This window comes from Acanthopagrus latus, chromosome 9 (assembly GCF_904848185.1).
Source record: "Acanthopagrus latus isolate v.2019 chromosome 9, fAcaLat1.1, whole genome shotgun sequence".
NCBI lineage: Eukaryota > Metazoa > Chordata > Actinopteri > Spariformes > Sparidae > Acanthopagrus > Acanthopagrus latus.
Window position 1 is genome coordinate 3,489,099 of NC_051047.1, and position 13,665 is coordinate 3,502,763.

General features: G+C 39.9%; 1 protein-coding gene across 1 annotated transcript; it reads left to right on the forward strand.

Annotated features, from left to right (window-relative positions):
• Positions 1 to 117: 117 nt before the first annotated feature.
• Positions 118 to 13,372, forward strand: tnfaip6 (tumor necrosis factor, alpha-induced protein 6). The gene is made up of 7 exons (XM_037109303.1): positions 118 to 321; positions 362 to 483; positions 3,570 to 3,707; positions 4,553 to 4,714; positions 11,800 to 12,028; positions 12,883 to 12,923; positions 13,059 to 13,372. The coding sequence occupies exons 2-7, from the start codon at positions 384 to 386 to the stop codon at positions 13,178 to 13,180; spliced, it is 792 nt and encodes a 263-aa protein (XP_036965198.1). The 5' UTR covers positions 118 to 321; positions 362 to 383; the 3' UTR covers positions 13,181 to 13,372.
• Positions 13,373 to 13,665: the final 293 nt, after the last annotated feature.

Consider the following 13,665-nt stretch of genomic DNA (forward strand, 5'->3'; position numbering starts at 1 on the left):
ATGAAAAGGGTCAGGGTCTCTCTCTCTAAAGGCTGATATTTTACTTACTTACAGGACTTTGTTCATTTAAAAGCATATTATATGAGTGGGGATTGTTGAAATTTTGAAATATAAATGTAAAGAAAAACAAAACTAGGCATAAATACTGTAATGAGTGACCAGTAGTATTATTGAATTAGCCTACAGTGAGTCATTGAGTAAAAGCCAGGAGATCCATGTGTGCTGGCTGGCAGTGCGATATATAAAGGCAGCAGCAGCAGCAGCAGCAGCAGCAGCAGCACAGGGGCACAGCTCAGACCTCCTCAGTACCACCACCAGCAGCAGCAGCACAGGGGCACAGCTCAGACCTCCTCAGTACCACCAGCAGCAGCAGCAGCAGCAGGATGCGCGTCTTCACCCTCCTGCTGTCTCTCGGGTTCCTGCTGAAGGAGGCTCGGGCATGGGGCTTCAAAAACGGAATATTTCATAACTCCATATGGCTGGGTAAACAACTTCTTTTCCTCTCGCTCATGCTTACTTCTTGTCGTTGAAGCCGTAAAAGATGTCGCTGCGCTCAGATGTGAGCACTTTGTTGTAAGGTTCAGCGGAGGCTGCTGAGTGTGAGCGGTGGAAACCTTATCGGGACGCAAATGATCGACTAACATCCACTTCAGGTTATATTCAGAAGTTCAGTGTTTTATGACTTTAAACACTTCTTTTATATTGGTCAAAGCCAGCAGGCTGCAATCTGAAGCTCATTCCAAATAGCAGACTCTGTCTCAGTGTCACCTGTAAGAACGTGTTCCACTTCACATGTGATCAGTTACTGTTACAGAGCGTTTGAAAGCATATTGCCATCTATCAGTTAGACAGAAAGAAGAGAGGAGTTTGAGGACAGCAACGTTTCACTTGGGAAAAGTCTAGTTTGGTTGATTAGAGCTACTTAGAAATACTGATTTAAATATAGATCAATTTTAGATGGATACAAATTAAAACTCAATATGATACCAAAAAGTCACATACTAGCTAAAAGAATAACAAAAAATGTCAACTTTGAGTTGATTGTGAAGGGTTCAAACTTACTATACTCCACTATATTCATGAGTAAGCACAAGTGATGTCAGCTTAAGTCCAGTAGAGAATCAATTATAATTGGCAGAAAAATAAAAAGAATATATATTTTTTTTCTTTTATGGCTCAATTTTTTTTCTATTTCTGCAGTTAGCTGAACAGAGCATGGCAGAAAATGATTTAAAAGCAGAACCAGAAACCTTTCAGCTGCCAACAGCCAGGTGGCTGTTCAAAGCAAATGTCCACTGTAAGGATCTCAATTTGACCCAGAACAAACAATCTCAGTGCTATGAAGAGTAAAACACCTGGTTGTAATGATAAGCAGGTGGGTTTTGTTACTCTCTGATCCAGTAGAAAGGCGGAAGTGAGTGGAGACATCTATCAGCAGGGTCACGGTATCTGACACAACACGAGCGCTCTCCATCGAGTGAATGGTCGTCTGCTCACTGCTGTTTTACCTCAGTTTGTATCACTTTCCCTCCTCACCTTCTTTGCCTCCTCCATCCTCCTCCTTTTTTTTTTTTTTTTTTTAGCAAAGTAGACTTTCCAGAGTTATTCCAGTCGCTCCACAGTTACCTGAGGACAGCAACCGGGGAAAACAATGCCTCTTCCTGTTTAGGTTGCATAATGTCATTGTTTATCACTGTTTAGTTCAGAATGGTGAAATATGGTTAAAAAAAAAAAAGTATTTAAAGCCAGACTAACTACTTGAAATATTATGCAAATGTGAATGTAGTTGAACTACCTGTAAGCTTCTGCAAAATGTAGTTAAACTACTGCTCAGATTGCATGTAGTTCACTAATCCTGAACACTACTTTGACCTGGGATAGTTTTGTGTCGGTTTTTGCAAACAGAGCAAAACGTATCCAAACATAAAGGCATATTGTGAGGAGTTACAGGGATTAACAGGCAACACACCAGCAGCTTTCCCCTGTGCCAAACTGCATGTTTATGACCTGGCAGAGTGCTGCCTGAGGCCAGTAAACATGGGGAAATGACTTCATCTCAGGGCCTTCCCAGATGCAAACAGATCAGAGTCACAAGAAAAGATAGTTCAAATATTTTCTATTCCTTTAGGGATAGAATGGCTGTCACATAGTGTAATCCTGCTGAAATTATTATACTCATGTGTTTTAAGATATTAATCAGACAAGTTGCTGACCTTCCCATACATACACCTCTGACTCACACTAATGAACCCCGTTCTGTATATTTTTATTAGGCGGGAGGGAAAGGAACAGAAGAGTGTTTCACGGTGCTAATGAGTTTGCCTTCCCTGAATCACAAGCACAACATGTTCTATTATCGTTTCATGTAACTTCTGTCCTCCGTCTCGTATGTTTTTTAAACCTTGGGAAATGTTTGGCACATTAGGTCGCATCGATTCTCAGTCTGATCTCTCTTCATTTGAAAAGTTGGTCACTTTTACAGAAAGTTATTAGCGTCAACATTATTTACACTAAACGTGTGCCACTCAACGGCTATAAGGTAGAAAGGTTAGTGTAGCAGTGAACAATTAAATAGCGTAAAACATTAATCCAACAGGTGAAAAAAGATCAGAAAATCAACAGGAGGCTAATTATTGTGGGCTTTCTGCCTCGTTTTGCAGTCATGCATGCGTAAAGCCAAAACAGGCTCAGCAGTGGACTCCCTTGAGGAGGCCAGGGAGCAAGTGACCCAATTGTTGGTGAAGGTCCAATGGTGAAAAATGTCACACAGTTAGCCTTTTCCTTCATGTTTTGTTAGATCAACTTAGCGTTCCCCCTCACACTAAAAACACTGTCACCCGCATGTCTATAGACCATATTCACACAGCGGCCATTTTCCTCTGACGTCAAGCTCAGATTAGGAAGCTCAAATGGTGTTATCTTTTAATTATCATTATTATTTCAATATTATATCACTGCTTTCTGATTGATCAGCAGCTGAAAAGAAAAGAAGTGAAAATCTGTGGGACATCAGGGCGTATTTTGGGGAAAACAACAAATTTGATCACCTGATAGCTAACATTATACTAAAGCTTATCTTAGCATTCAACCACTTCCTAGCTAATATTATTAGTTTGTGTTACACGATATGATGGGAAAGGTGCAAATTCATTCTAAAATATCAACGTATCTATCAAACAGTAATGTCAGCTCGGAAGTGGTTGAATGCTAACATTAGCTAATGGGATATCAAATATGTTGTTACCTCGAAATACAGCATGTCCATCCAGAATTTCACCCTCCATCCTCTTCTCAGTTGCCAATCAAGCAGGAAGTGGTAAAATGAGAGCACTTTGTCAGATTTTCAACTTTTATATGACTTAAAACCAGAAATACAGCAGCAAATGTCTGTCGCGTGTATATGGTCTAAAGCCCGTGGATGATTTTTATACCTGGCAGAATTAAGCAGATTCCTTCAATTGTGCGTGAACTGAATGCAAATGACAGTGGGCGCTAAAGACAATGTCACCACCGTCACCAGCACAGACAACCATGCCTCACTTGCCTTTTTTGCTGTCTCTCTCTGACAGAACAAGCAGCTGGAGTTTACCACCGGGAATCCCGCAAAGGGAGATACCAGCTGACATATAAAGAGGCCAAGGCTGTCTGCAAGTACGAGGGAGGGACCCTGGCAACTTATGAACAACTGGAGGCAGCTCGTCAAATAGGTCTGCCGCAGCTCACCCACAAACTCATCACCATCAATACACATGCAGAGCTCCTGGCAGGCAGATTTACCCCAGGGAAGGTGTATGGATCATAAGTCATCATGACTCGCTCAAGGCACACTCTTTCATCAGTGAACTAGTTCCCATGAGGCACTGAGTGCTGTTTGACCCATTAACTTGATATTTTCTCTTAAACGGTTTCCATTATCAGTCCATTTCACCAGCTGGAGGCAGGGAGAGCAGTGTTTACCCTTCCTTTCTCCCATGACACATCAAGTCGGAGGACCGGTCTCCGATGTAACTGTAGGGATGCATCTGTCAACCTGCAGGAATGCTTTTAACATATAGGAAAAGGGGTTCAAGAGTGTGTGAAACATACGTTTCCACGAGTGCTCTGCAGTTGTATGACTGTTAAACAGCCCCAAGAGTATTGTAAAAGCTTGTTAACACCTTCTTGGGTGGGTAATACCAGCCAATGCCTTGCCACAGAGATTGAATCCAGCCCATCGCTCTGGCAGTTGGCTCAACCTCCCTGTTAGTCTTTACAGCTGAGTTCCCCCACAGCAGTCTACCCAGGAGGTCCCTCTTTTATCTGGACTGTTCTGGCTGTGGTCTGCTGATTGTAATTCTAAGCTAAACTCTGCCCCTGTCTCCAAAGATTAGAACAAAACAAACTAACAAACAAGTACTCTTTTAATGGTCACCAGAGGACTCTTGTCCAGGTTTTTTTTTTATTTTGAGGTTGCCCTGTTGGCAGTGTTGAAAGACTTTCTGTATTTGGAAGAACACAGTAGTTATTATCAGCGCATTGTTGCATTAAACCCGTATCGTTCTGCTCTTTTTAGGTTTCCATGTGTGTGCAGCTGGATGGTTTGACAAAGGACGTGTTGGCTACCCCATCGTTAAAGCTGGTGTCAACTGTGGTTTTGGGAAGGTTGGCATCATCGACTATGGATACAGGCTGAACAAAAGCGAAAAATGGGATGTGTACTGCTACAACCCAAACTGTGAGTATAAGATTCTTCTTCTATGCGGTAACAGTGGCTTAAGCACAGACTGAAACACTTATCAGTAGTTTGATGAATGAAATAAATGGTTATGTGTGAAAGGTGCTGCTTGCACTGACAAACCCACAAGTGGGTATCACCCTCTTTGGAGCTTTCTTCTGATTGTTGTGATTCTCTGACCTATAAAAGCCAGCAACAGACAGCAGGAAGTCACAGTCAGTGCTGGTAAAGAATGTGGAGCATTTAGCTTATCTTTATGATTATATCAAATGGTTACAAGTTAAAATCATTAGCACAGGAAAACACAAACCATTTATTTTATGACATGAAGTGTGGAGGATCAGTTGTGGAGTCTCAAGGCCTGAGGAATGAAGCTGCTCCGTAGGCTGGTGGTGTGGTGTTGGATACATCTCTATTGTTTGCCAGATGGCAGCAGGGTGAACAGACTGCAGCTGTTCACCAGAATCCGGCTCCAGAATTTTGCCTTACTCACTTTTCTTAGGAAGTAGAGCCTTCTTTGTGCTGTTTCAACTAGGTTGGTGATGTGTGGTGACCAAGAAAGGTTCTCAGTGATCAGGTAATTCAAAGGAACCTAAAACTGTTCACATTCCCCACCTCTGCTCCGCTGATGTAGACAGGGGCGTGTGTGTGTGTGTTTGCCTCCTCCTTTCTAAAATCAACAACCAGCTCCTTGGTTTTGCTTATGTTGAGCAATAGATGTTCTCTGTGCACCACTCTGCAAAACTGTTGATTTCCTTCGTGTGAATAAGCAATTGTGACTTTATGGTGGGAACATATATCATTATCTTATCTCTGCTGCTCTTTTTTGCTGAAATTAAGTGGCCAAAAGAATCTGCACAATTACAAGGTACAAGGTGCTTATGTTCAGCCTGGTCCATGACCCAATTCTGTCTGACACTTAATGTCACTCTAGAGCCCTCTAATGCAGTAGCATAAAGAGCAAGAAGAGTCTGAGTCTGGGAAAGGTTGATGTGGTTGGGATGGATTTGAAAGTTAACAATTGTTGGCCACTATGAGAGCAGAAGACCTAAACAATACACTATCAGACATATTGCCCTGACATTGCTTGACAAACGTGTTCTGGCTGACATGTTAACTAACCACAACTTATTTACACATCTCAGTGAGTTTGTCAGAACATTAGACTGGAAATCGAGTTCAATTCATTTGCCGTTAAACCAAAATATTCAGCTAAATAAATAAAAGGACAATATATTGTCATTGAGATCATGATCTATTACTTTATCATCATACTAAGTTATTCAATTTAAACTATTGATTCATGGAGGACATTTTAATGTCTAAATGCAGGGGTTTTGCCTGTTGTAGTTTTTTGGGTACCGATACATCAAAGAATCTGTGTGGTTTAAAGAGTCAGTGATGACTCTACTGCTGTGGTTAAGTGTCAGAGCCATGAGTCCCAGATGGGCAGACCCAGACTCACAGGTTGAGATTAGTCATCAAGTCTGAGGCTCTACAGAGTCACTCAGGATGCTGTCATCACCGCTGCAACCAGTGCAGGGTGGGATCACAGTGGCAGAGAGGGATCTTTGTTGCGTTGACTCAAAGCCACAATCTCAGTCCCTCCCTGTGAGTTATCATGGTCGGACCAAGAATAAACCTGGAGGAAGCAAGAACATATCAGTCTGGATAAGACGTCAGTGGAGTATGTGATAACTCACGCGCAGGTTGGCCTGCGAGTGAGAGGTTTTAGCAGCCACGCTGCCAGTATAAGTCATTATTTTCACCATCTGCCTAATTCATTATGAGCTAAAAAAACAAAAAAAAAAAACAAAAAAACAATCAAAATTTACTCCATTTTACTTGATCCAAAAACACTTAACACACAGTCAGACTGTCCATGATAAACTGGTTACATCTTGAAAACTGTTCTAAATGTTGCCACTGTGCCTCCATTCAGTAAAGTTCAGTAGTTTTAGCTTAGTATCATTATAAGGTGATGGAAATGTGACTTTTATGTTTTGCCTAGATACCAGATCAATATTTGAGAGTTTGATGATATATATATATATATATATATATATATATATATATATATATATATATATATATATATATATATATATTAATATCATTTCTGATATTTGCCTTTTATATATGTATCAATAAAACCTGCAATAACAGTAACTATTTACAAGCAACGGACACAAACCACAAACTGTAAACTCTACATGGAAATATATTTTTGATAGTTTTATACCTTTAATAGTTGGTAAGTGTACTTGTCAGTAAGCATTTGCTCATATACACATCCGGCTGACACAAAGCAATATTTATTTCTAAGTCAAATATTCACCATCCTTTTAGCTCTGATTTGGTCTCCACTAAATCCTAGTAAATATCCAGCTCCTCTGTATCAGTAGTTCTTATAAAATCATGGATATCTCTTTGTCCTCTTTTGTCCTGTCATTGTTTTGGCCTGCCATGAATTGTTCTTATCAACTCCATTTTCAGTGAGAAATGTACTGACTGTTAGATATGTACACACAGACTATTGTTTGCTAACACTGTCCCTCTCAGAGTGGTATGAATATGTCATATGTTTTGCTTTCCTCATGTGTTTGGCATCTAAAACTGTTCATCTACAAATTTCAAGCTGTCAAGTAAATGTTGTGGAATAGAAATACAAAGGTTAAAGGTTAGTATCATTCTACAACTCTTTTTCAACTACTGTATAGTGTTGAGGATGAGTTCGGAAGTCTCACAGCCGGGATAATGAAGCTGCTCTATAGTCTGGTGGTACAGCAGCAGATGCTTCTGTATCTGTTGTCAGATGGCAGCAGGGTGAACAGACTGTATCTGGGTGGGTGTTGTCTTTTAGTATCTTTGGCCTCTGTGCAGACATCTCACTTCACTGATGTCACTGATGCTCTGTAGATGGTACCACTGATGTTCTGGTGGTTTCAGTCAGCCGCTGTAGAGCCTTCCTGTCCTGGGCTGTGATGAACCATGCTAGCTTGTGAGACTGAGACTAAACAGTGAAGCTGTGGGCTGTAAAAAACAAAACAATGAGCTGAAAGATGTAAAGCTTTGTAGAGCTGAGAGGAGTTCCTGAGTTGGTGGATGATTCTGTGTTGGTTCGTCACGTCTTACAGTCATTTGAGCCACTGTTAATATTTTTTAGACTTTCCAGGGGAAATTCCTTTTCGCAGCACCACACAACATACACAGTATACAGAAACATTACATACGACGACACACAGTAAAAACACACATTACCAAACAGCAATTGCAAACAACACTCCGGTCTGCAGGCCTGACTAAACTTTTATATAAAATTGTTGATTTTAAAAGTTTTAATCTTCAAGAATTGTAAGTATATACTGAGAGGGACATTATTCAGTTGAATAATAAACTTGTTAGTGCTCTCTGGTGTAACGTCATCGCAGCACTTATTGAGTGATACTCAGCATATGCATATACAGATGTTTCTGTTAAAAAAATTTAAATGAGCATTAAATCAAATTCTATTGCCTTCTGACCTGAAAAGTTTCTATCAGACATGTTGGCTAAACTGTGCCCCAGTCATGTATGTTAGCCTACTTTTTTAATGAACTACAAATGAGAAATGATGTTAAACCACACTAGATTCCTTGTTCCTTCAGGACGTCTAGTGGAAAAGCTTTTGATGCCATTGTCACCAGTCTCAACATGTGTGTTTGATTTCATTTACTCTAAAAGGTTCTTTTTCCTGTTCTGAGTTCATTTGGAGCTCACACGCAAGAGACAGACCCCCAAACCAAAATTCCTCACATGAACAGATGCACGATCCCACCCGCTGATTGAAGGAATATACTGTGGCCGATTTAAAGTGGCCATACACAGACACAACATTTGTTCAAATGTCCTCAGTTGACAGTGGTCCAGACCTTTTTACTGTAGTGATATACAATGTATTACTGATTTGTGGACATTTGGGGTAATTGGCTAACCTGTATATGTACTGAGTTATGCTCCTAATCCTACAGAGAAAAGAAAGATGTGTGCCTTTATTAGTTTTAGTTTTTCAATTTTGTAGACCACTATGTATTAATCTACTGAGATCCTACAACTCATTTCTCCCTTGTGCTTCCAGGATAGTCATTACTTTGATAGAATTCATTAGTCTCATACAACAACAAAAAGAAGAAGCCGTATACTCAGTTTTGTTTTTTATCCTTTCAGAAATCCATTTTGCACCCATGGCAACCGTCAGACAACAATACCATAATATTACAACAGTTACACTCAGTGATGGAGAAACAAGAGTTTCACATCATCGCCAATAATAGAGAATGTATATATATATACCAAAATGCAACAATAGCCAATGGAGATCCTAGACAGTGACACACAGCTCATATCACCAGGTTTTGTCTAAGAGCCAAGGGGCTAGACTTTCAGATTCCTCATGTCTGAACGGTAATGTAAGTACTTAAAGTGTGTTCAAAAATGTTCCTGCTTTCTTTATTAGTTTTCATAATTGAACAAGAAAAAAAAAAATACACACAAAAGTACAGGGAAAAAAAAAAAACAATGCACCTTTTTAAATCAGGTTGTCAGTTTGATTCTCACACATTTCCTTTGCTTAAAAAGCCTGGGTTGAAACTTTTGACTGAAATAAAAATACTTTAGTACCTAGAAAAAAAACTAAGTAATAAACTGGCTATTAGTGTTGTGCCTAATAACAAAATGATCAAAAGGGCTGGAAACAGGGTTGTTAAAGGGACACATTTTGACCATGTGATATCAGTTGAATAGGTCTTTTATAAAGGATATCTGGGCACAGGAAACGGGAAAAAAAAAAAACAAAAAAAAACCTGAAGTGAAGTGGAAAATTGAAATACTCTAACCAAATGAACGATAAAACAGAATAGTTTACGATGAGTTTGAATAAACTGCGTTTTCCCGCAAGTCAGTGAAGGCAATCAGGCTCGTAGATAGGTAAAAGCGATTGTCAGGTTAGGGGTTTAAAGGAAAGACTATGGAAAGGGGAGGTGGACCCAAACACAGTTAGAGGAGGCAAGATCAGGGGAAAAACAAAAGGCGAGCTTTATTTAACAGCTGATTACAAAAACCAAAAGCAGACAAACGGGGGCGAAAGGCAAAGTAGCAACCAAGGACGAGACAAAGTAGCAAAGCAAAATACAAAGTTCAAATCAAAGTCAAAGTTCAAATCAAACATGGAAAAAAATGCAAAAAAATCCAGAACATACCAAACAGGGAACGGGAACGGGAACAGGAACAGGAACAACCAAAGACAAACCAAGACAATGACCAGCCAAGGAGTGAAGGACACACTCAGACTAAATACACAGACACTAATGACAAGACGAGGAACAGGTGAGGAGAGAGGGGAGGGAGGAGGCCAGGTGAGGTAACGAGGGGGAGGAGCACATGAGAAAACATGAAGGGAACGATACAACAGACAGAAGGAGCCAGACGGGAGAACATAGGAGACACTTAAAGGACAAGAGACACAAGAGGGCATGGAATTTCAACAAGGGAAATATACAGGGAAACTTAAAGGACACATGAGGACATGGAAATACAAAACATAAGCCACAGGACATGATACAATAAATAAATCAAATGCAAGAAACCAAAAACCAGATACAAGAACACAACACAAACAGGAATCATGACAGAGATAACTCAATTCAGACGTGTACAGCTGTATTTTCTGTTTGGTTAGGGAAATATTTATAAAGATGTATGCTTTCTTTACTTGACTTGACTTGACTTATTAGACTAAGTAGTGGCTGCTTATACATCTCTCTGCTGAAGCTGCATTGGCTGTCAGACTATCGACCTGTTGAGGTAAAAAGTGATAGATAACACCTGTTTTATACCCCATTGTTGTTTACCTGGACACCAATGAGCACCCTCCACGATCACAAAGGTTCCGCCACCAGTGATCAATCCAATAATCACTGTCATCAGTAACATCAGATGAGCTCGTCCCACTGACATTTGTACTGGAGAGATACAGTCCCCTTGTGGGGCCCCAGTGTTGGTAATAACAGGGGAGGACACATTTACTCAAACACACTGTTCTCTATCACTCCACCCGCCGGATGATTCTCCTTTCATTTCTTCATCTTTGTATTTAGCCTCAGGTCCTATGCTATTGTGCTATATGTGAATGTTTCCAATTGTTTGTGAGACTCCATTCTGGTTCAGTTTCTCTTACTAGAGCAATCATGTATTATTAGAGACTTTCTGGTTAAATAAAGGTTGAATAAATGGAATAAATTATCAGTAAAGCTGCTGCAATGTCATGAAATGTCACGGACCATTATTCAAGAAGTCTACAAATGTTTATTATTTTCCAATATCTGCAATGGGCCATTATAGGCCTGATGGCAACATAAATGTAAACTCAAATGTGGTTCCTTTGGACGTCTAGGAGGTGTTGGCAGTTGATGGAAGCAGTTAAATAATTTTAATCACTACAATTGCAGAAATATGCTGATTTATCTTACCCCAGTGTGGGAAGCTAACTTGATCTCCTCCATTAAATGTAGCGGTTTGTGTTTTTGTTTTTCTAGTCTATTGCCTCGTTGGACAAAGTTTAGCAAAGTTTACAGGACCAGGAGGCAGGCAGGTTCAGGTAACAACCATGAATACGAAAGCAAAGACCAGCTACAATGAATATGAGTGGGAATGGGTATATGAGTATGTAGAGCAGGCCAGGTAACTGCGGAGCAGATGAGGGCAGTGAGAACAGAGGTGTGACTGGGTGAGCCAGTTAGGCGATAGGGAAAAGAGGTGATATCTGAGGGCATCTGGTGGATCAGTGGAGAACAGCAAAGAAGAGGTGGGACTGTGGCTGGATGGAGGGGCAGAGGGGCAGATTGTGTCAGCGCAGCCCAAATACAGCAACTATATGTGTAGCCTGATTAACTGTTTGCTAGAAATGTATAATCTCTTCTAATTCTTGCATGGCCCTTTCTGTACATAATGCAATCTAACACGGGGTCCTGAACCCATGTTAAAGACACACCGCATTGAAACTATATTTGAGAAGACTAATCAGTCCATGTCATCCATGTGTGTTACAGCTAAGGAGTGTGGTGGGGTGCTAACAGAGCAGCAGAAGGTCATTCAGTCTCCTGGCTTCCCTGAGGAGTATCAGGACCAACAGATCTGCTACTGGCACATCCGTGTGCGCCTCGGCCAGAGGATCCGACTCCACTTCCGGGAATTTGATGTGGAGGATGACACAGCGTGTCTAGCAGATTACCTGGAGGTGTATGACAGCTACGATGATATCTCAGGCTTTGCTGGGAGGTGAGGATCGTAAAGGGAACAAGTAGAAAGTAGCTCCCAAAACTCTATGGAACTCGTAGCTTCCAGAACTCTATGGAACTGAAACAGGCATATATATAGATTCAATTCATTACATTATGCTGATACATAATGAGTGCAACTGTTTATATCTCCCCATCATTTACTACAACATTACATTCTCACGTGCAGGAAAGTTTATAGAAATTGTTCTGAGGTCCCAGGACCAAAAAATAAACATTACGAGCTAGGTCACTATATATAAAAGTGTGGGTAGCCATAGCAATAATACATGTGCCGACTAATCCCTGGTGAAAATAACTCATGCCTCACTCAAACAAATTTTCAATTGTGACATTATAAACACTGTGACCTGTGGAGGAACATCAGCTCACGTCCGGTCATTTTCCTTCATCTACATAGTCATGCATTAGGTCACTGTCATTTAGCACTTGTCACTTCTGTCAATTTTGATTTTTTTAGACTAATTTAATTAACAACCAATATATTCACGTTTACATTGATACGAAACAGAGTGAGAACAGAGTGAAACAGCAAATCCTCTCATTTGAGGAGCTGAAAATAACAAAATATTTGGCATTTTTGTCCTACACGCCACAAACATGATTAACTGGATTATCACATTTGTTTATGAATTATTTGTGTTGATTGGCTAAATGCTTAATCAGCTATAGTGATCAATTCCTTTGGTGGTTAAACAGTACAAACTGTAGACTGTTAGAGAACAAAAAGGTAGAAATATAGTGAGAACAGAGATTCATTGTCCTGCCCTCTGCATTTGTTTGAATGGAGGAGAACGTGTTGTGAAAGTCTAATGTGAATCTGTTTGTTTACAGATTCTGTGGTGATTATCTACCTGAAGATATCATCAGTACAGGTGAAGCATCCTCATAATAATAAACATGTCCTGTAATAAACATACATGTGTCTGTGTTGTCACAATGAGAAACATGATGTGGCTGCACCAGAATAAAAAAAAAATGATAATAGTCTCTGATTCTTTGTTTCACAGGAAACGTGATGACACTGAAGTTCCTCACTGATGCTTCAGTTACAGCCGGGGGCTTCCAGCTACAATATACTGCCTTTAATGCATCTCTGCATTCAAACAATTACACCCACTATTTTCACTGACACTTCACTTTAATACACTTGTGTAATCCTGTTGCTGTATTTATAATGTTATTAGTTAGTTCATGTACTGTAATTAATTCTTTATAACTGATTAAATAAATAATTCAGTTCAAATAAACAAGTTCATTAAATTGTGTTGCAATTTCATTCTTCTTACTTTCTAAAAATAAAAGTATGTTCATATTCAACGTAGTTGCTTCGTCTAGTGTCTAATTTCTGCTTCTATCAAGTCAGACTCTTGTGTAAGTTCAGGAGGACTGAATCAGGTCTGAAGCCTTATTCACACATTAACTAGTAGCACCTGGGTACCTCCAGTAATTTATATAGATCTGTGATTTTTATCAGGTGCAATTCTGCCATGGCAGTAGTTTAACTATAATTTTCACCTCATATTACCTATATTTAGCCAAATACAAAGGCCATGTGATAATCAATCCTGTGCAAATAGGCCTAGGTAGATTTCTGTGTTACCTACTTTTGCCTTT